Source organism: Osmerus mordax, chromosome 20, assembly GCF_038355195.1.
Source record: "Osmerus mordax isolate fOsmMor3 chromosome 20, fOsmMor3.pri, whole genome shotgun sequence".
Lineage (NCBI taxonomy): Eukaryota > Metazoa > Chordata > Actinopteri > Osmeriformes > Osmeridae > Osmerus > Osmerus mordax.
Window position 1 is genome coordinate 3,707,974 of NC_090069.1, and position 22,112 is coordinate 3,730,085.

Sequence of the window (22,112 nt, forward strand, 5' to 3'; positions counted from 1 at the left end):
TGTAAACAACTAGTTTCAATGTAGGCCTATAACGCCCCACCTGTGACCTGATCGATGGAGAAAAAAGCATTAAGCTACAGAGGAGATTGGTTCAGTTAGATCACGTTTTTCATTTAGCCTACAGAAAGAAACGTGAATCAAGGTTATCTTGCAACATCTTTCTTTACTTTAATTTGACCCGTGCCATTTTATTACAGAACAATTACAAAGTTTTAGACTAGTAGGCCCTATATAACGCATAGGCTGTGTGTAACATTTGCGGTTTCAAAGTTACGCTCGTGCAACAGAATACTAGACTTCCGAAATTACAATTGAAATACAAGAAAATAATCATTTTATTAACCACCAGAGGGTGTTGGATTTGTGTGCAGACTAACGGAAGTCAGATATAATTTGGTTAATTCTCTGATCCACTGTATTTCCACCATCCCCACTATAATAGATCAGTCTGAAATATACAATTTAGTTTTTAAACAACTTGAAATGAGAAGCCCAGGGCCCAGAACGACTTTGGAGAAATAGGCTAGGTCATTTTATCTTGCTTTTGTGAAGTGCAGTAGCACCCGCCTACTCTAGCCTTATTTTTTATTAGGCAGCACATTATCCACATTCTCTTAACAAAAAGAAATTCTGATTATTTCCATCAAATTTGTTGCATCAGTGAGCCTTTGCGGAAACGTGGGAATTGGCAGACGTATAGCCATTAAAATCAGTGGGTGCACATATTAACATGCAGGCTGTGTTGCAGTGATGAGACCATCTTAGTGACAGCTGCAAGCCTGACGATGAATGGACACAGAAGATTTGTTAATTACAAAAGAAAGCAAGGGACACACAAATATGTTATTCTATGGTCGTTTATATCCCACCAACCCATGGAAGGGTTCAAGAAACGGTCATTCTTTTTGCACCATACCACCTCTCATTCTATTCTGAGGTTAATGTTACTTCCATGGCCGTATCCCTTGCATTCAAATGTGGCCTGTCCCTTTTCATGCCCCGGGTGTTACACTGAGCTGGGGTTTAGAAGACCCATTTGATGTGTCACAGTTCGATGCCAGATAGAGAAGTTTAAATGGAGGGATAATGAGCATGAACATGAATTTGAAAAAAGGTGTAGATGGTGAAGACACGTGCACCAACCGACTAATGGCTACCAATAGGCTACACATGTCCATATTTCCATCTGTGCATGACGATCATCATCCAGGATTAGGAATATTTCTAGTTTTAGATGTTGTTGTTTTGGATTCTTATAACTGTTGACTACATGAATTTGAGTTATTATTAGGCAATAAGTAGCCTACTATAATACGTGTTACTTATAGTAAAACAATTATCCTGTAGGCCTGCTCTTCTGCCTTTATGATTTTATCACTCGCTGACACTGCTGTCACACGCACCTCGAAACCTAGGCGGGGTGTTTGAGCAAGAATCGCTAGAGGCGTCAATGACGTGCAAATAGACTGGGAGCGCGCAGACCCGCCCTCTGGACGCCATTTTTCGGTGTCGGACTCGGACTCCATCGGGCTATAGCAGGGGTCCCCGACCATGAACAAGGGAAATAATAGTTTTAGATATAGTCAACTTTTCTTATATTGGCGCCGATAGAGATACGTTTCAAGAAGAAATACGTTTTATGACTGAAGTAACGCATGGGAAGCAGGTTGTTTTTTTCATTTCATTTTGTCTGAAGACGTGTTGCAGTCCGCCATTTTTGTTACTGCCTCAAAAGTCTGCCTGGAGTCAAGGAAAGGATTTTAAAATTAAATGTTTTCCACTCGTGCCTTACTTTGCGACCCGGAAGGTACAAAGTGACATTGGGCTTTAGCTGACTGCTATTTGCAACATTGTACCGACATGGAGATTCGTTTGATCAAGCAGTGAGGCGACGTTTTCCGTTCTCAGAATTGACAGTGACTGGAGATATATTGTTTGTTCCAAGTGATAGCTTCACGGTTCTTTTCGGAAGAAGGAACGAAAAGGGGAACCTATATTGATAATTGTTTCTAGTCATTGTCTACCTTCTATTGTTAGATGTGTGTAACTTTTCGTAGTTTCTGACAGCCCATTTAGAAATTTCTCATTGAGTGGACTCAAGAATCACATTATGCTTCAAAGTTGTCTTCAACTAGTCCCAGCCTGTCTTTGAAACGTCAGATTAAGATTATATTGTATGTAGCTAGGTAAAGCCTGCAGCCTTGGGGTGACAAATTATAGAGCCCTAAGGCGTCACTGTCCTTGGATCTTCAAAACAGAACTGCTAATGCACTACTGTGTACTCTGATAAACTAGGAACTTCATTAACTGAAGCTTTTGTTTAATTTAATTTAGCTGGGAAATAATATATAGTTTTTTTTTTTTGTATTGTTAATTTATTTGTGATCAAATATGTCATCTGCGCGGTTCGATTCATCAGACCGGTCCAGTTGGTATTTTGGACCTGTGTCGCGTCAGGAAGCACAGAATAGACTACAAGGACAGAGGCATGGCATGTTTTTGGTTCGAGATTCCTCGACTTGTCCTGGCGACTACGTGCTGTCAGTATCTGAAAATTCCAAAGTGTCCCACTATATCATCAACTCTTTGCCAAGCAAGAGGTTCAAGATAGGAGACCAAGAATTTGAGCACCTACACGCTCTTTTGGAGTTCTACAAAATCCACTACCTGGATACGACTACACTCATAGAACCTGCCCCCAGGTAAGAAGCTGTCAGCGTTGTTGAACACAAATCTGAATGGGTCAAACATTTCTGCCTGAAGGCGCTTTGGCTTGGTAGTATACTTTTAACAAGTGGGTGTGGCTCTGTTATGTTATGACAATGCAATGTTGGCGCTAAATGCTGTATTTTCATACATTTTTTAGTTGTTGCTTAGGGTTTTATAATCCAAATTGTTCTTTATTTGGTATATTACCTCTTATGAAAGGTATCCTGTTTGTAATAAGTCTATCTACCTTGTTGCTCAGGTACCCAAGCACAGCCATCGGCCCCGGCCCCATTCAGATGGGTGGTCCGGATGAGAACCTGGAGTACGTGCGGACTCTGTACGATTTCACCGGCAGCGACGCCGAAGACCTGCCCTTCAAGAAGGGCGAGATCCTCATCATCCTGGACAAGCCGGAGGAGCAGTGGTGGAGCGCCAAGAGCAAGGAGGGCCGCGTGGGCATGATCCCCGTGCCCTACGTGGAGAAGCTGGTGCGGCCATCCCCCCACCCGGGCCAGCCGCCCCACGGCTCGCGCAACTCCAACAGCTACGGCATCCCCGAGCCGGCCCACGCCTACGCCCAGCCCCAGACGCCCTCGCCCCTGCCCCCCGGCACCCCCGGGGCCGTCATCACCCCCCTGCCCTCCATGCAGAACGGGCCGGTCATGGCCAAGGCCATCCAGAAACGGGTGCCCTGTGCCTATGACAAGACAGCGCTGGCTCTCGAGGTATAGTATGGAAGGACCTCACTTTCAACCCTTCTCCCTTTTATGGCAGCACGAAGGAGAGGACAAATGCTCCCTATTGGCCTCTTCAGGCTCCCGTCGAGTAGGCTGTTCGGCTGCTTGTTAAATGTTTACGACTGTTGCTTTGGTGCGCTCTCGGAAAACGTCCGCTGGGTCCATTGTGTGGAAGGCGTGAGGGGTTCTTGTGGATGCGAGTTGTGTAAAGATGGGCTCACGCCTGCTTCCCCCACTCACTCACCTGACTTCCTCTCATCCTCCGTGGCCCCCTCTCATCCCTGGTCTCCCCTCAGCTCCCCTGGCCTCCCCTCAGCTCCCCTGGCCACTGCTATGGAATCCATCCATCCATCAAATGTTGATTTCCTCGAGAGGAAGTGAGAAGCAGTCAGCTTTTTTTTCTCTTTTTTTTTTTTTGTGGCTTAGAAATGCTGAGTAATCAAGAGGAGGCCAGTCCGAGCTTGGGACTGCTCTCTCATCTCATCTAGCATCCTATGCCATTTGTTAACCTCATTCCAGAGATTGCCTCTGAAGCATCGGGAAATCCTGTGTGTGTGTGTGTGTGTGTGTGTGTGTGCGCGGGAGGGGGTGAGTGCATGTGGCCAGGTGGCATGTCATTTGCTGTCAAAAACATAGCCGAGCTCTTCCCTTTCTCATCTGGTTTATCTGTTTAGTCATCTTTTAGTGGAAGCTTCTCAAGCCTTCTCCGCCTTGATGAGACAGAGTTGGAGAGGTTGGAAGATGACCAAGTCATCAGAAAGGATGTGCGGCGCTCGACTGATCAGTTTGTTCGCGTAGCCTATGCCAAGGGTTGATGGCGGGGTGACATCCTCTGATACCCATCCTTCTTCGCAAAGCGTTTCTCTCCTCCGTCAAAGTGAAAAGGCGCCTGCCCAGAATGCCTTGGGTTAAGAGCTTCCGTGAAAACGACTGCAGAGTTCAAAGAACTCGAAAGAATCGGATGCCAGCTCCCCTCTCGGGTTTCTTAATCCGGTCACGAAAGCGTCTGTGAACGCTTGTAGGTATTCAGTCACCCCCCCCCCCCCCCCCCCCCCCCCCCGAGTCATTCTCTCGTAGGATGTTTCATACAGACTGTTTTATGTTGTTATGGGCCCCTGAGTTAGTTGCTCGGCTAGAAACATCCGTTTAATGTTTCCTGTTTGAATGTTTGAAAAACCCTGATAACAGAAAGATGGAACGGGTCTACCATAACCTGGTGCGTGAACCCTGAGAGAAACCTCGGGCCAGTTGTATCTGCATCACAACCACGCCAGTGTTAGTCATACGGTCTGGGGGCAGAAAGCCTCAGTCCTCTCGTGCTGTTGGGCACCCCCTCATCTTTGCACCTTCATATCGAGCCGTTTCTGCCCGCGCTCCTCAGACATGACTCAGCGTCGAGGCGAAATGTGGCTAAAATGGACCCTTTCGCCACTTTGCGCGATGGCGTTCGTCCGCTTTATAAGGCCAGACGTGGCTGTAGTTTGTTTGCCAAAGGTTGCCTCCACCCAAGGCTTGTAGAGTCGCAGACATGTTTTGCATATGATTATTATACATCTGTTACTGCTATTCTAGGATAGCTGGTGCTACATTAGACAAAGGGTTTGCCCCTGCTTTGAACCCTTTGTGTTTGAGATGAAGAGACCATTTTGTTTCAGTGAATATAAAGTAGTGTATGAACTTCTTTCCATGTGTCAATAATATAATATTGTTATAGAACAAGATTTTTTGATTTTGTATCTGTCGAAAGTTGGGATTCTATTAGTTGACGTCATGGAATTAAAGTTGTTGGTCTTCCACCTATCTATGCCATCGTTCTCTTATCAATTAGTCAGAAGTATATGACGCGTCGAGGGCTTCTCTACGTAGGGGAAAACCAGGATGATTGCGACTGAATAAGGGACGTGGTCATAGATGATTACAGATCCGAAAATGCTGCCTTATTCTACATAGCCGATTTTGAAATGTCCTTGAAATGTAATCTGACCGTCATCTGTCTCTGCAAGAACTGGGGCCTTCCTCCACATGGAGGTTTTCATCATCTCCGTAACAATGCCAATCGCTCACTTTTAATCCCCAAGAGCATATGGTCCACGCAGATTGAGGCCAAGCACTGGGTCAGAAAGCATCAGTGAAGTGCTCGGCTCCTCGTCTCCTCCTCCGCTCCCAACCGTGGGAATACGCGGTTCGTACCGAAAACCGTCCAGCCAGACGAGCCAGTACAGTCCCGTGCTGCCCCCCGGTCTGCAACCCTTCAACGTGCTGTGCGCTTCGTACCAGGATATACAGATAAGTGGTCTGACTTCCTGTCTCTTTTCTCTCCCCCCCCTCCCCCCAGGTCGGCGACATCGTCAAGGTGACGAGGATGAACATCAGCGGGCAGTGGGAGGGCGAGGTGAACGGCCGGAGGGGCCTCTTCCCCTTCACCCACGTCAAAATAATGGACCCCCAGAACCCTGACGAGAGCGAATGACCTGGGACCCCCCCCGCCTGCACCCCCTCTCCCCCCAACCAGACCTCCCTCCCCGAACCTGACCTTCCTTCCTCCGAACCCTTGCTGGCTGTTACCCATCCCCTCCCCCCACGGATCCGCGCTTGCCTGCTTTGAGGCTGCGCCCTAGCGCTTTGCTGTATTGTCACGACAACCATTTGTGTGCGGCTTTCTGACTGTTTACAGCTGTAGACTCGGCGAGCTAACCCCCACTCTGTTCCTGTGGCTCCTGGTTTCAGGATGCCCGTGTCTTGGCCTCTTTATTTCAATATCGTTGGCCATCGCCAGAGCGAGGTGTATGTTTGCCGGGTAACTACCATACCACTTCACCTGGTTGTGTTATTTTTGTGTCGTTTTTTTTGTTTGTTGGACCTTTTGTTACATTTACTATACTTAGGGATTCCGAGGGCTTGTTTGCATTTTTTGCAATGCGGAAACGCGAGGACGACGCTACTATGAAGAGGGATATCGTGGTAGTATCAGTTCAAACTGAGCAGGGTGGTTGTGACATGGAGGGCTTTTGCCAAGGGTATAGCCAGCCCAGTCACCCGTTGTTACACCAGTCATTCACTGTTGTACCTTAACTTTGGGCCACACACACACAGTTTGACCCGTAGTTCTTTTAAGGATGATTGATGCGTGGATGCGTGTTTGCGTGCGTGCAGGATCAGAGTGCTGACAGACAAACGGACTGGGACAGGAGAATCAGGCAAAGGATCATGGGACAGGACTCTTGAGAACCCACGTCGCCGTGGAGAGCCCTCTAGCCTGAGCGACAGAGCTCCAGTCGACAGTCCACTTTTATTTATGTTATCCCCGGGACATCATGTGAAATGGCCATATGTAATTTCATCTCGTCTTGTTTTTTTGTTATTAATTTGTGCCATAAATTAAGGAGCGCTGACCGAGGTTTTCGTCCCTTTAAAAACACGTGGCTGACTGACCAGACTGTGGCCAATGTTGTTTCTTTGAGGGCTTCTTCTGAATAGCAGGATAGGGCTTTTCTATGATGGCACCTCCTGTGCCCAACTGTCAGGGGAGGAGGGCACGGGTCCTAGCCAGTCACTTTGCGCCCCGCCCACCGCCTTTCTCACAAGGAAACGCAACGCTGTCACACAAGCAAACCTCCCACTGATCCCTCTTTTCCTTGTATCCGGTTCGCATTCCTGCCGTCCCCTACCACCTCTGCCCCAGGGTTCATCTCAGGACTCGAACGCGCTCGCCTTGTGGTGTGCCTCCAGGTTGGGATACCAGGCCTCGGAGCTGCAGCGTGTGGACGAGATGTTTCACAGGAGAACCCCCCCCCAACCCGATGCCCTCACTACGGTCTCACTCCCCACTGATCTGTCCCCTCCATTTTTCTCCCACTAGCTTTTCACAGTGAAAACCATTGTACAACTTTCAGTCGTGTCCCCCCCCCCCCCCCCCCAACTGTAATCAGTTTTTCTTTTCTTGCCAGCTGTTGAAATGAGCATTTAATGTTTGTTGTTAGTATAAAAAAAAATAATAAAATGAGGAAAAAAAAAAACATTATAAATACTTTGACCGAAGGTGACTTTTTAAAAAGGGAAAAATACCTGCTGGTGGCCTCTGTGCATGTGGTCTTGTGCTGGAGGTTATACTTCCAGTTCGAATGCTGCTTTGTGTCCTTTTCATTTTCTTAATAAAAATAAATTTGACTTCTCGTTTTAAGCCATCAATCCATTTAATTTGTACTTTGGTTTAACCTTCATTCTCATCCCACCGATTAAGCAATACATCAGTTTTGATTTCTGTTTTAAATATAAGTATTGAGGTTTCTCAACACGCTTCCTATTTGTTTTTATTTAATTTGTACTTTGGTTTAACCTTCATTCTCATCCCACCGATTAAGCAATACATCAGTTTTGATTTCTGTTTTAAATATAAGTATTGAGGTTTCTCAACACGCTTCCTATTTGTTTTTATTTAATTTGTACTTTGGTTTAACCTTCATTCTCATCCCACCGATTAAGCAATACATCAGTTTTGATTTCTGTTTTAAATATAAGTATTGAGGTTTCTCAACACGCTTCCTATTTGTTTTGGTAAAGACATTAACAGTATTACTGTGCTTTCCCCCCCTCATGTTTTAGAAAGCCTCTACGTCGTCTGGATTCAAAATTGAAAAATTGTGCCTTTTATTTTTATTATTATACCATTTACATGTGTTAATATGTCCCATGGTTAACACCCGTGCTGGTATGACCCTTTATGTACAGAACAAGGAAATAAAATTTACGTCTACTTCTTTAAGTTGCTCTGGCCTGTTTTTTGAGAGAGAGAGGGAGAGAGAGAGAGGGGGAGAGAGAGAGAGCGCCAAATACTTGTAAATAGCACAGATGTGACGGTGGTGGGGGGGGGGGGGGGGGAGGGGGGGCATGAGGGTGTTTTTTGCCGTGGGACTGTGTATCTGGAGCAGAGGACAGTACTGTCTCTGTTTAATTTCTCACGGCTCCAGTTTTGATTGTGACGGTGCCCAGGAGAAAGGAAGCAATTAATGAATGTTAATGAAGTGCTAAGAAAAGAGAACTGGCACTTATCTGACCTAGAGAGAAACACACTTATCAGGGGCAAGGTTGCAGATAAGTTTGCTTCATCACATGAAATAACTATTTTAGTTTTTTTTGGGCCCGTGTCTGAGACGTTTGTCCCTATAATCAGGATGTACACAATAGACCCATTTATTAGTCTACTTTGAGTGCATCTATTGTCCCAGGGTAAGTTCCTTTCCCAAACCCACCCCAAAAAAACAACAAATCAAATAACGCTGTTGTGTCTGCAACAAGAAGAGATGGTTGGTGAGAAAATGTTGCATTTTATTTTCTGACCTGTTAGTATGGAAAGATTACCCACATTAGAATCAGTGTCTTTGTTGAGTGCGCATACAACTAGTCTTGCCTAAATATAGCCCAACATATATGCCTCAAATGAGGTGCAATGGGTTTATTGAATCCATGTCGTAGGCAGCTGCGAATAGCCTGCAAGGAAAATTAAAGCACATGTATAGCCAGGTTGTGCGATACTATACTACCTTATGCCTACATAAAGACATTTGGCTGGCTGGAGACCAGTGCGATGGAGAGATGATGCAAATGAACAAGTGCATTTGAGTTGTATTGCGACTGGTCCTGGGTAACCAACAGGTGTAACAGCTTTGGTGGGTATATAAATATGTTAAATTCCTTCTCTGGGACCCAACAGTTTATGGCTCTGAAGATGCTGTTCTACGCAAACATCTGCATATACACAAAGCTTTAGATGAAAAGTACCTATTTTTAGGTTATTTGTAGAAAGTGCCATTCAATGTTTTTCATAATGACATAATAATACACAGAACCTGATGGTTTGGTACATCCCACAGTAACTTTTTATCTTAACTTGTACAGGTTCATTTTGGTACCTGGTCCCTATACCAGACTCCATGCTCATGTTTTATGAATTCGCCCTGGCGATGCCAGAGCAACTCAGACTGCAGTTGACATGCAGAGGTATTTCCATACTACGGGATTTTGACACATTGTGCAGAATGCTGTTCTCCATCCGTGAGCATAGTGGCTCTGCTCCAGTTTAAATCGGTGTCATTAAGCCAGTCGATGTATTCATTTAGGCTGTGATAGAAGTGTGTGCCGTGGGACTGTCTGTGATGATTCAGGCAGGCTTTGACCCCTCCTCAGGCTGTGTAAGCACTGGAGTCGATGCAGGCCTCTCTCTAGTCCATTACCAACCTAGCCCCAAGCTAACTGTGTCGGCGGCTGCCATGTTCGCGAGTGGAGCCCATAGTGATGTTGAGGTCGGCTGTGAAAGCGGACTCCCCCTCCGCCCTCAATATTCGTTTATGCAAAACGAATTCGGCTCTGCGGAACTCCTAAATTGTGTGACCTAGCTACTCAATGCAAGGGGAATACGTTCCGTAGTGTGAATCAATGTTTCAGATGGTTGTATCTCTCGTTTGTGTCATGGTCCTACTCGGTAATATTTTTGGTTTTTTAACTTACGGCATGTTGAGTTTGGCTTCTTTTTTTGCATTTTTATTTTCAGTACAACTGTGATCCTAGTAGTATCAAAACATAATGTTGTAGTTGAGTTGACATGGTTGGTTCCTTGATTGGTCCAGCTGACCCTACCCTGATAGTGTGCTCCCATGGGCCTCGTGGCCCAGTTGCAGTTTCTCTCAGGCACACTGTTTGCACCCCCCTCCACAACACACAAACCCACACCGTATTAAACATTTACAGCACATACGTTCCTGCCTTCTGCCTGGAAAAACCAGGCCAGGCCTATCATCACTATCTTTAACCAACTATGTAGAACCTTCCGTGTTTCTGTGTGCATTCTGATCTGTCTTTGGATGTGTGTGATGCGTGTGCACTGAGATCTGTCCCCTCTTCTCTGTCCTTACGTCACTGTCATTCTGTTTTCCTCTCTTCACTGTGCTGCCAGTGCCTCGCTGGTGGTACATTAGACTGGCCATCATGCAAGACTGCTGAAATATTTAAACAACTGAGCATAACACAGCCTGTCGGGAGCTGAGTGGTAAACCAAGCCATTTGTGATGTTAAAATATGTTTCTATCTTGTTTCTTTATTATTTGAGATCACACAGCTAAATTTAAAACGATAAAAAATGGCAAGAAATAAGATGTTAACAGGATAACATTAAAGATTATTTATTTATGTTCTCAAATATACCACTTTAATATATGTCTGGTTAAAATTGTAATGCAATTCATGAAAAGTATTATTTAAATTTAGAGTGTAAGGGGGTCACACAATCATGGCATTGTAACATGGGTCAAAAAGCTACCAGGATGCAGAGGTTTGGTGTTTTATTATTTTGTAGTTTTCACAGTGTCTGCTGACGAAAGAGAAAGGGATCAAATCCATTTTCAAAAGACATCTGCATGCGGCCATTATTTCATTGGACCAGCATAGTGAAACAATATCTTAAATTTCCTCCCGTTTTCACGCGTGCCCAACCACAAGCTTCCACCAACACAAGCACTGACACCTCCAAACAACAGTTCACATGCGCACTGTTCTCAGTGTGGGTCACAGCCAGGGTATAATCCTGCTCTATATGTGACCTGCTGTGGATGCCTGTTGTTCTATTAGCAACAAAAATGGCTCCGGGCATAGCTAGCCTGGGAACAGCACATGCATACGGGGCATGGTCCACTCCTGACCTACGTGTCCATGTGTCCCCCACATGAGAGAACCCTGCGAACTGTACCCTAAAGGAACGGGCCTTCATGTTCAGCAAGACAGCGGTGACTGCTGCCTGTAATCAGAATAGCATTGTCACGATCCAAGAGGCGGGGATTACCAACAGGCGTAGGAGAAGAGAGAGTACTGGCTCCACTCTGCCGAGTTGCCATGGTGATAGCCGTGTTGGTGGCCGGCGTGCTCTGCTGGGTTGAGTGGGTGATGGTGGGGCAGGGAGGGCCTACGGTACTGGGCACCGTGTCCCTGTCCAGCCATAGTTTGGTCAGTCAGGTAGTGTCCATAGTGGGGGTATCCTAGGAGGCCAGGGCTGGGTTTGGATGGTCCAGGCACGTCCACACTGGGGCTGACCCTGTACTCGGGGCTGACCCTGTAATCGTGGCTGGGCGTGGCCTGGGTCGGGGGGCGGTGCTCCCTGATTGACACCGGTCGGGTGGTGTCATCCCTGGGAACGGTGGCTACATCGGGGGCATGGCACTCGTAGCTCTGACATCCTTTGCAGTCCTCCGCCACAGAAGAAGAGGGAGAAGGAAGTCGATAGTCCACAGACCTGTGAAGAAAGGACATATAGAGAGAGACAGTTATTACTGTCTTCCATCAGGAGCCAATGTGAACGTTTAAGTCATGATTGCATGACAGGATTTGCATCAAGCCTTCCTGTTTTACACGGTTTGCACCTTCCTGTGTGGATGATAGAGAGGCTATGTATTTATTGAACCTTTGTGAACGAGACTGTAGGGTAAGGGTATATGTTGCACTTCCTCCTCAAAAACAGAAGTTGAGGTGTCAGTGAGATAAGATAACACCCGTTTCAGTGTACAACTACAAACCTGTGTGAGAGGGTGAGACACGTGTTTACCGTTTGCATGTCTACGAGTGATGTGCTCCACTTGCGAGTGTACCCCTCGCGCAACAGCACACGCTCATATTCATGTGCGTTCAACCTCATTGTGTGTGTGTGAGGGTGTGTATGTGAGGGCGCACCTGTAAGGCTGGTAGGACATAGAGGAAGGAACCATCTGCTCTTCTGCGCTGTGGTCCAGTCCATGAACATCCAAAGGTTCGGCGTGAAGACTCTGAGAATGAGGCATAAACCAAGCAGAGCCGTGGCCTTTGGAAGACCCATCTTCTTCAGCTCCCAGGGTCAACTTGCCCTCCGCTTGCTCACAGTCAGACACTGCCCTCTGGAGGCCTAGAAAAGAAGTGGTCATACATGAACTTGATAGAGAGTGTGTTGATATGGAATATCTTGACATTTTATGTTTACGTGACATACCATGCAGTTGAGTGGTATAGGTACCTGGAGGGCTTTTGTATTCGACCTCATATTTGGCTCTCTTTTTGTCTTTCTTGGGGCTCTTGGTTGTTCGACACCTACGGCAGACGTGTAAAACATGGATTTGTTGATTCCCCCGGTCTCCAAGCTCATCCCACTCATATTCACATAGTAGATTAGACGGTTAAAAAGGTTGGTGCTTACCTCTTGCTCTGCATATTGGCGCCATCCTCTCTGAAGCCTTTAGCAAAGGGGTTGTGGTCAATCTTCAGTTTAGTGATCTGGGCACAGAGAAGCAGTAGGGTTTAAAGATACAGGCAAGCAACAAATGAGGTTGTTGGCCTGTCTACAGTGTAACATTATAAAGAAAACTGTCTTTTTGGGATTGGCCAGATGAAGGGTGAATCAACTGACCTTCAGGTTCTGGTAGGCTGTGACTGCAGTGAAGGTCGTCTCTGGGAAAGAGAAGGTCTGGAAGTTTCCCCAGCGCACCGTGTAAGGGCTGTCTGGTTGGATGACGTGAAACCTTGGGTAGTAGCGATGCATGGAGTGCAGGATGATCTGAGGGGTGTAAAGATCACAGAACGGGTTCACTCAACCCGAGAGAAGCAATGAGAGACGTCTACTCTCAACACGTATGAAACGGAGAGGCCACTGGGTCCCCCCCACAAACTCTGCATGGGTCGCCACAGCGGTCACGTTTCTCCACGGCGTGTTGCGCAAAGCTCCACCTCGCGCTCGCTTACATGGCCGTGTTGGTCCAGGGTGTGGTTTGTGAGTTTGAGCTTGAGGAAGGAGACGGACTGCTTCATCCAGTGGCTTCCCAGGGCGGGAGAGTCGGGGTGCACGTATGTCCTGCAAGGGGGCAGGGGCTCCGCCTTGCAGCCCACCTCCCACTGCTCCCTGTTCCACTATGGAGAGACGGCAAGCGGAGGGAGGAGAGTTACTAAGAATGCATTCATGTTGTAGACACTTTTATCCAAGGTGTGGGAGTTATGGAGCAGGATGACACTGGACCGGTTGGCCTTGATACACTCCAATCGTAGTTCCCACAAACAAGCACATTGGTGATAAGACAATTATTTTATCGAATTTGACATGTTAATTTGAAACAAATTTGAAATCAAATTGAAACGTATGACATGCTGTCAGTGAACAAAGAGTACAATGTAGAGAGTAAGTCAGTAAAAACATAGTTTACACCCCTCTATTTCCTTTCTCCCTCTTGCTAATGACTGAAGGGCAAATGGCCCAATACTGCAGCAATTGGCTGAGGGGAGGGCCAATGTGTTTATAGATGGAGGGTCGATTGCTCCCCATTCACTTCGATTGGTGTGGGGGGAGGTGGAGGAGGGATGATAATTGATTGGGCCTCCAGCCGTGTGTAGAAAAACAGGAAGTAATAATGGCCTTTGATATGCAGTGGCCTTTGATAATGGTAGGTGGAGCAATGTCTGAAAGCTAGGTGCAGACGACTTTTTTGCCAAAGCCTTCCATATTCAAATCTAACCATTATGGTACATTTTTGCAATTGGACTTATCCAAACCATGTCCTTTAGCAAAGTAACTTGTGGTTCAACGGCTGTGTAGCATTACAGTAGGTGCTGAAGAAGGGTGTGTTGGGCCAACCTTGTATCTGAAGTTGTCAGCCAGGATCATCTCTACCATTATGACGTATTTCACATTGGGTTGTAGTCCAGACAGACTGATGTTGCAGTGGGGAAACATCCTCCTGATGAACACACACACACACACCACAATAAAGTTCTGGTCATAGGAATACAAAGCTAACTTATAGCATATGACATCAGCTAACTATAGTGTGTTTGAGGTTATGAAGCTTTTATGCTTATGTTTATGACAACAAGCAGTGTATCTATTCTGCTGAGTGATTATGATTTTTGGATCTTACCGGCCATGTTTGGTAATGATCATCTCAGTTCCCACATCGTGGAAGGACTTCCAGAGGTCAGCGTTCTCCAGGTTCATCCTGATGTTGCCTGGCTGGTAGCCGTCAGGACCAGCTTGGGTCATGTTGTAGCTGAGCCTGAAATCTGAGTAGAGAGAGAGAAATACAAAGAAAGAACTTAATAAAAAGATGGAAAACGTGGACCAATAACCATTTGCACACAGTAAACAAGCAAGGACAGACTTCTTCCTTCATTTAGTTAAGCAACGTTTAACAAGCCAGACACACAGTAACAGAGCTGCTGTCCATTTCTGGACCTGAATCAAGCTTACCAGTAATATGCTGCATTCCTCGCCTGTGTCTGATGAGGGGCCACCACACACATACAAAGCTGATTTCTGATGCTTACAAGTCCAGGGCTTGAGTCAAACTGACTTGAAAATAGTCAGTGTGTCCTGTTGAGTGGCTGATTGTCGTTCATGGATGCTGAAGTTCTGAAGGTATACTGAAGGTATTTCAGGTCCTGATATTTATTCCCTATAAACATTTGAGGGGTCATAGAGGCTGAGACCTGAATTTGATTGGTCATCCCAAAAAAGGGAAGGGTATTTGGGGGGTAGAACTGGGTGTGGCCAGGATAGGACAGCATGGGGGGGCCATGAGTCTGGTGTCTAACCCTTTGAAGATTTGGGCCATGGGGGTTGGAGGGGGGGGTTGTTGTTGTGGCACACTGTGGAAAGTGTCCTTTTGTTCTCCTGAATGACTGCAGACGAGCTTGCAACATGCTTGCAAACCAACAGGTTCTGAGAGTGTTTTACTGCTAAGATGTCAAAGTTACACTCCAACACAAGCCTATCAGACACACTTCTTACAACAGTACAGATATTTGACTAAAATGACAACGCTCCACCAACCAACCTTCCAAGGTGAAGTGCAGTCAGGCCTGGAGGCATCCTCTGGTCCTTTCCTGGTGCCTGTTTGTGTATTGGGTAGGGTGTGGGGTTGGGGGTGGAGTCGGGTCTAGCCTTGACAATGGGAGGCAGTTGTGGTTAATCCTATGAGGCTGTTGCCCCCAGCAGGCCTGAGTACCCTGGGAGGAGAGGGCTCTCGTGGTGGGGACCAGGGGTACTTAGCAGGCTGGATGGGCTGAGGGGAGGGCTGGACTTGGGAGGACGTTTCCAGGGCTGTGATCTGGGACTTGTCGCCTGCGGGCGGTTCTGATCCCTGATCTGAACCGGGGTCACCCCTCCCTGGGTAGAGGGGCCATTCGCATGCTAAGCAGCCATGGAGCAGAGATGGAGAGACTTTCACACAAGCCCATCACATCCTCTCTGATGTCAGTCCCTGTCAGACAAACCTGTCTGTAAACCACGCTGGGGTTGTGTCTGCTCTTTGAACTTTACCAGTTGTACTTTTCATATGCTTTCCAGACTATGTGTCTTCATGGACTGTGGAAATGAATACAAAACTGTTTGCAGCATTGTCAAGGTGTTCTTTGTTCCCATTGTATACGAAACCTTCTCAAAAAGACAATAGAAAGGCAGGCTATTGTAGAATCTGATGTCTTTGGTTATTGGCTGTTGTTTCTGTAGGAACAGAATACACTCCATGCTAAATAGAATCTCACAAAGACATATAATTTGCCAAAAATGTACGACTCACTTTGTGTGTAAAGTGAAAGTTTGGGTGTGTTCCTGTTGAGTCAACCCGCACTTGTTAAACAGGGGTTACTTGGAATTCTCTCTCCGGACTCCGCTGCAAGGACTAACATGTCAAAACCCCACCTAACTACCTATTTCAACCTCAACCTATAAGCAGGAATGTACTTGGGTGCTATGAGGTGAGGTCATTGCAACCAATGTTACTCTAAAGACCAGCTCATATTTCTTCAATTTTGTGATGAGAAAATAACTGTCTAACTGTCAGTTAGAAAATAACATCTCACTGATAAATGATATGGTGTAGCTACAGTTTAATTCTTTGCAACTTTTATATTGCAAAACAAATGTGAATGTGATTTTTTGTCACCCTGTTGATATGAACCAGATATTAGTAGCTAATTTCCTTGTGCAGTCGAAAAATCTAGAGGAAGACCTCTCTTGGGGGTTCTGGTTGCATGGCAACCTAAAACTCTCCGCTGACTGTTGATGTGCAGTGTGTGACCGTGTGTTTCACACGGTGTGCAACAACATGGGGCTCCTTCTAAACACATAAACTTGCTAATTAGAATAAGCAGTAGCCATGGCTACGATGAGAACTGTTCAGTTGGAAAGAACATGCTGAACTGCCTCATGTAAAACAGCATACAAGGTGAAAAGTACAAACAATTTATATATTTTGGAGAAGGTTCAGATTTAACATTGGCAACTGAAAGGATATGTTTGTAAAACATAATGTGATCAATGAGGAGAAACACATTTATAATGGATTGGAAACCATGGTAAGTTGCCTTTGTCTTGACTGCCCCTCCAACAGGTACTATTGACATTGTGTGGTTATGTCTACCTTCACCACTAGAGAATGCTCTTACCATTTGAATTTGATTTCAGACAATGCCCCTCATTGACTGTAAATGTCGTAGTTGTTAAGACTTATAATGAATCATCAAAAGTAGATTATGCCAAACACATCGCTTTGTTTCACCAAACTAAACCTAAAACTACAACTCTAGACCCACGTAGGCCGCTGTGAGTCTGTGTGTGTGTTCACGTTCAGTGGTCAGATGGGGGTCTTACCTTCTTATTTTACCAACAATAAAAGCGATGGCCTTTTGCTTAAAGAGTGCTGCTGTTAACCAAATTATGAGACTCTCAACCATGGATCTCCCCTTGCTTCTAAGCATGCCACACACACACACACACACCTTGCCTCGCACTCGTCCTTTCGTCCGTCTGAGCCCTGTCCCATGGCACCGTGCCAACCCCGGCACGGTGTTGATACGCCCCGCCTGTGAGAGGGACGGAGAAGGATGGAGAGAGAGGGAGAGATGAGCGCCTCGCGCTCCCCGGGAGCCCTGCCAAACAGAACCCACTGACCTTTCTCTCCCCCCTCTCCCCTCCTTCCCCCCTCCACAGCTCTGTCCTCTGGGTAAGATGACACCGCAACCTCCTTGCCGTGCAGGGGCAGCAGCCGGAAGGGTGAGCAGGCCAGGTTAAAAAAAAACCCGGGAAGGGTCAAGGGTGATAGAGGGGACATATAGAGCAAAAGGAGGAAAGGAGAAATGATCGGCACCAAAAGTGCTGAAAGAGACACGGACGCAAGGCTGTACAAAAACGGTACTTTATTGGTTGTGTCGGAGTGGGGGGTGCCCTCAACGCAGGGCTCGGCCAATGCTCCGCGGCCCTGCGCTTCTCGCCGTGTGTGTGTGTGTGTGTGGACGAGGCAGGGTAGGTTGCGTGAGGTGACTGGAACAACAATCAGACCCATTTCTGAGTGTCCAATGTCGTCCACTGAGCCTTCTGTCAAAGCGTGCGCCGGTCCAGTGAAGGACTGGACAGCAGGGTGAGGGCAGGGTGTGGGGATGGATGTCAGTAGTCGGTGATCAAGGGGAACAGTCACTTTCTACCTTCGGGTTTTGGAACCTTCCGGGGGTACAGCCTTACTTCTTGGCCTTGCCCTGGGCAGCCACGGCCTCCATGGCCTTGCGCACGGTCTCCTCGTCACCCAGGAACCGCATGGGGCCCACGGGCTTCAGGTCCTTGTCCAGCTCGTACACGATGGGGATGCCAGTGGGCAGGTTCAGCTCCATGATGGCGGCGTCAGACATGCCTGAGAGGAGAGGGCGGATGAACGGACAGGTCAGACAGAAATCTAAATTCAGCCCTGTAGCAGGGCGACGCGGCTGCTCTCATTGAGACAGCTCACCGTAACCAGTGAGTGAACAGTTACGACGCTAGTTAGGACGCTTGTGAATGTAATCGCGTGTGGCGAGTCAGATGGTTGAGCGGTTAGGGAATCGGGCTGTTAGTCAGAAGGTTGCTAGTTCGATTCCCAGCCGTGCCCAATGATGTTGTGTCCTTGGGCAAGGCACTTCACCCTACTTGCCTCCTAGAAATGTCCCTGTACTAATTGTAAGTCGCTCTGGATAAGAGCGTACGCTAAATGTAATGTATAAATTTATGCCCATTCCATTGGCAAGCGTGCAGTCCTCTGAAGGGTTACATCCACACTTCTATTTCATTTGGCCCACTTGAAATGGGCTTCCTCTCAGCCTTCGACAGCCCTGACTTGGCCCTGCAACCCTGTCTGCACCAGCCCCGTATCCCCGCCCTGACACTTCTGGAGAATGTACGACCTTTAGTGCCGAAAGGTCGTGGCCGTAACGAGACCCGAGTCTATGGCCTTCACCACTGTCTGTGTGTTAGAGCCAGGGCTATTTATAGACCCTCTCTAATCTGGGAATGTGAGTGTGTGACTTAAATGTATTTGCGTTTATGTCATTCAATGCATTAGTGTTCTGTAGACTGATTATTAAAAGTCTGTTTTATACGTGGGACATGACCTCTGACCTTTTGCTTGCATGCTATGCCATTTCCAAATGAACCCTGACCCCCAGCCCCTCTGGTAATTGAACCATGACATTCTCCCCTATTCTATTTCCGCTCTCTTAATCTACTCTATACCCCCACAAACAACCCCCAAAACATTCACCTTCTAAATGCTTGACGATGCCGCGGAGGCTGTTGCCGTGGGCGGCGATGATGACGTTCTTGCCGGCCTTGATCTCGGGCGCGATGACGTCGTTCCAGTACGGCAGGGCGCGGGCGATGGTGTCCTTGAGGCTCTCGCACGTTGGCAGATCACCTGCCTTCAGGTTCTTGTAGCGCCTCGACTGGTGAGAAGGCGGGGGGGAAACAGAAGGCATGTAGGCATTTACTCTGCCTGTTTCTGACCAGTTTGACCAATCTCACGCATCGATTTGTCAAGCGTCATCCATATCCAGTTCAGATTCAAGACAAACGCCTTGGGTATTTGACTGTATCATAACATTTTCGTCCGTCTTTCTCGACTTCAAGTTGCACCCACACATCATTACATATAATCACATCCACACAGTCATGCGAAGACTGCTTTATGTATGTGTGATGGATCCCGTGCCCCCCTCGCAGAAGCCCCTCCCCCCCTCACCTCGCTGATGATCTTGTGGTAGGCGTGGTCCTTGTCCATGGGGGGCGGCGGGGTGTCGAAGGAGCGCCTCCAGATCTTCACCTGCTCCTCGCCGTGCTTCTCCGCCGTCTCCGCCTTGTTCAGCCCCGTCAGGCCGCCGTAGTGGCGCTCGTTCAGCCGCCACGTGCGGTGCACGGGCAGCCACATCTGGTCCGTGGTCTCCATGATGGTCCACAGGGTCTTGACGGCCCTCTTCAGGACGGACGTGTAGCACACGTCGAACTTCATGCCGGCGTCCTTGACGGCCTGGGCGCCGCGCCGCGCCTCCTCCACGCCCTTCTCGCTGAGGTCGGCGTCGAACCAGCCGCAGAAGCGGTTTTCCTGGTTCCAGGCGCTCTCGCCGTGGCGCACGATCACCAGGCGATGGGCGGCGGTCATGTTTGGAGGCTTTTTTCCCCCCGACGCTTAGAGATCACCGATAATCCAAACGCACGAGGCTCTGCTACCAACAGTGAACCCCAAGCAGACATGCCCCACTCTTTTTATAGCATGCTGGAATGTGGCCCCCCCCACATAACAGACAGGCCTTCACCGTGCTCAACCAATAAGGAGCTTTCACCTTCTGACTGACATTGTGCGTGAGCCAATAGGCTTGAACCTCCTGTGGACCAGAGGGGTGGGTTCCAGCTAGGAAGGCCAGAGGTCAGGGATTGGGCCAAAATAGCAACATGACTTTTAAACTGAGAGCTGTGGAATAAAAGTGTAAAGATCAGAGTTGGCTGATGTTGTACTGGAGAGCGTCTGAGGGAGTTAACCTCACCCTGAAATACAGTTACATTATTAACCTTCATCCATTACTTGTAAATGGATGACATTGGATTTAGTACAACCCACTCAGGGATGACAACTAAAACAAAACCATTCTATCAACACATCCTCAACACCCCCCTGAACACATGCACTTGCTTCAGACAGTATTTGCCCTAAAGTATGTTGTTGCTATTGGCATTTTAGCCAGTGCAGCATTGGTACAGCGTGTGGCAAATAAAACATTCTACAATAACCACAGAAAATACCTGCCGCTGTCTAGATAAATCCTCCGACATCGGAGACCAGTTCAGGTGCATTTGCTGACGCTAAATCGGACTCAAAAAGCCAAATCCGAGCCCAAGCTTCAAACGCCAATCACAATTTGATCCTCATGGACAAATGAGGTAATACAAGTAATACAACATATCTAAATACAATATGAATGGGTATCTGGGCTGGTAGCCAGGCAGGCAATCACGTACAGAAGCCTAATCCTTCGGAAGAGGTCAGGTTATTGCACTGCAGAGAGACAGAGAACCCTCCGAGGGCTGCAGCAGAGGAGCTGAGCTGGAGAGAAGCGCCGGGGAGGGAATACAGAGGGGCGGAATTTGTAAGTGGTTGAAAGGGAGGGTGTGAGACAGAAAAGAGAGGGGTGTCGGGGGTGTGTGCGTGTGTGTGTGTGTGTGTGTGTGTGTGTGGGGGGGGGGGGGGGGTGCTGAGTGAACACAGCTGTAGGTGTGACTCAGCAGCTCCTCTAAGACAAGCTCCTGCCCCCCCACCCCCCACCCCTCCCACCCCCTCCCTCTCCGCCCATGCTGAGGCTGAAAGGTGAGAGGACTGTATGCCTTGTTCAGGAATTGACGTGACATGTAAAAAAAAACACATCCGCCAGCATCTCTCTAAACCTGCACTAACAGATTATATGCAGCCTTTAGAAAAAGGTGAAACTGTCTAAATCACACAAACCACCTATCTTGAATAAAGCAATGCATAAAAAAGAATAGATAAATGAATAGATGCACTAAATAGATGCATTAACTGACTATTGTACAGTCCCACATATTGCTGAAAATATCACAGTATCCTTTATTGATACTTTTAATTAAAATTGTCAGTAGCTACCATACTTAGCAAGTGAATATGTAGTGCCCCATCGAATCTTATAACCTAACCTGCTTTTGTTTGAAATCACTACAGGGCTTTTAAGGTCATAGATGCAGTTTTCTTAATGGCCAGCAGGGGATGTGCTGTGTCATTGTACAGAGAACTGTTCGTGTGAGTGTTACAGCATAACCAGGACACCCCACTCAGAGGACGACTGCAGCCGCTTGGACTAAATGAGTCCGTGCTACAGTATGTTATGAACCGATCCACTCGTTGCAAATTAGTCAAAAAGAAAAATGCCTCTCATCCTCATCATGAGTCAAGGTCGCTCTTGTTGACCAAAAAAAGAAACAAGGCAAAGAGTTTCACACCTCACTGAAACTCCTGTGGTTCAATATAGTTATATCCTCTGTAAATCTGCATCCATAGCTTTACCTCTTTCCCTCGCCCTACTTTTCCCTCTCTCTCTCTCTCTCTCTCTCTCTCTCTCTCTCTCTCTCTCTCTCTCTCTCTCTCTCTCTCTCTCTCTCTCTCTCTCTCTCTCTCTCTCTCTCTCTCTCTCTCTCTCTCTCTCTCTCACTCCCACTGGTCTACCTCGCCCTCCCTCCCTCGCCGTGTTGCAGTGTAAGCCTATCGAACCCGCATAGCCACAGAGTTCGGGGGGGGGGGGGGGGGGGGGAGGGGGGGGGGGGGGGAAGGTGCCTGCGTCAGAGAGCCGATCCCTCCTGCTATA

At 47.4% G+C, this 22,112-nt stretch overlaps 3 protein-coding genes across 3 annotated transcripts; 1 reads left to right on the plus strand and 2 right to left on the minus strand.

Moving 5' to 3' along the window:
• The first annotated feature begins 1,529 nt into the window (after nucleotides 1-1,529).
• Nucleotides 1,530-8,204, plus strand: crkl (v-crk avian sarcoma virus CT10 oncogene homolog-like). Its single transcript, XM_067258594.1, has 3 exons — nucleotides 1,530-2,702; nucleotides 2,969-3,434; nucleotides 5,782-8,204. Exons 1-3 carry the CDS (start codon nucleotides 2,392-2,394, stop codon nucleotides 5,914-5,916), a joined length of 912 nt encoding a protein of 303 aa, XP_067114695.1. The 5' UTR covers nucleotides 1,530-2,391; the 3' UTR covers nucleotides 5,917-8,204.
• Nucleotides 8,205-11,059: 2,855 nt separating this feature from the next.
• Nucleotides 11,060-14,484, minus strand: LOC136964546 (T-box-containing protein TBX6L-like). The gene is made up of 8 exons (XM_067258704.1): nucleotides 14,363-14,484; nucleotides 14,080-14,182; nucleotides 13,197-13,361; nucleotides 12,865-13,011; nucleotides 12,655-12,731; nucleotides 12,475-12,548; nucleotides 12,159-12,366; nucleotides 11,060-11,724 (listed from the first exon to the last, which is right to left on the minus strand). Exons 1-8 carry the CDS (start codon nucleotides 14,482-14,484, stop codon nucleotides 11,274-11,276), a joined length of 1,347 nt encoding a protein of 448 aa, XP_067114805.1. The 3' UTR covers nucleotides 11,060-11,273.
• A 3,138-nt stretch (nucleotides 14,485-17,622) lies between these two features.
• pgam2 (phosphoglycerate mutase 2 (muscle)) lies at nucleotides 17,623-19,979 on the minus strand. Its single transcript, XM_067258424.1, has 3 exons — nucleotides 19,487-19,979; nucleotides 19,010-19,190; nucleotides 17,623-18,127 (listed from the first exon to the last, which is right to left on the minus strand). The coding sequence occupies exons 1-3, from the start codon at nucleotides 19,901-19,903 to the stop codon at nucleotides 17,958-17,960; spliced, it is 768 nt and encodes a 255-aa protein (XP_067114525.1). The 5' UTR covers nucleotides 19,904-19,979; the 3' UTR covers nucleotides 17,623-17,957.
• Between the last annotated feature and the right edge of the window lie 2,133 nt (nucleotides 19,980-22,112).

Excerpts from the sequence above, each read along its gene's own strand:
- crkl (XM_067258594.1), top strand. The coding sequence starts at position 2,392 with ATGTCATCTGCGCGGTTCGATTCATCAGACCGGTCCAGTTGGTATTTT. Across the intron at positions 2,703-2,968 it reads CTCATAGAACCTGCCCCCAG|GTACCCAAGCACAGCCATCG; the intron begins GTAAGAAGCTGT and ends CTTGTTGCTCAG. Across the intron at positions 3,435-5,781 it reads AGACAGCGCTGGCTCTCGAG|GTCGGCGACATCGTCAAGGT; the intron begins GTATAGTATGGA and ends CCCTCCCCCCAG.
- LOC136964546 (XM_067258704.1), bottom strand. The coding sequence starts at position 14,484 with ATGACCCAAGCTGGTCCTGACGGCTACCAGCCAGGCAACATCAGGATG. Across the intron at positions 14,183-14,362 it reads ATCATTACCAAACATGGCCG|GAGGATGTTTCCCCACTGCA; the intron begins GTAAGATCCAAA and ends TGTGTTCATCAG. Across the intron at positions 11,725-12,158 it reads ATGTCCTACCAGCCTTACAG|GTCTGTGGACTATCGACTTC; the intron begins GTGCGCCCTCAC and ends CTTTCTTCACAG.
- pgam2 (XM_067258424.1), bottom strand. The coding sequence starts at position 19,903 with ATGACCGCCGCCCATCGCCTGGTGATCGTGCGCCACGGCGAGAGCGCC. Across the intron at positions 19,191-19,486 it reads ACCACAAGATCATCAGCGAG|TCGAGGCGCTACAAGAACCT; the intron begins GTGAGGGGGGGA and ends CCTTCTCACCAG. Across the intron at positions 18,128-19,009 it reads CATCGTCAAGCATTTAGAAG|GCATGTCTGACGCCGCCATC; the intron begins GTGAATGTTTTG and ends CTCTCCTCTCAG.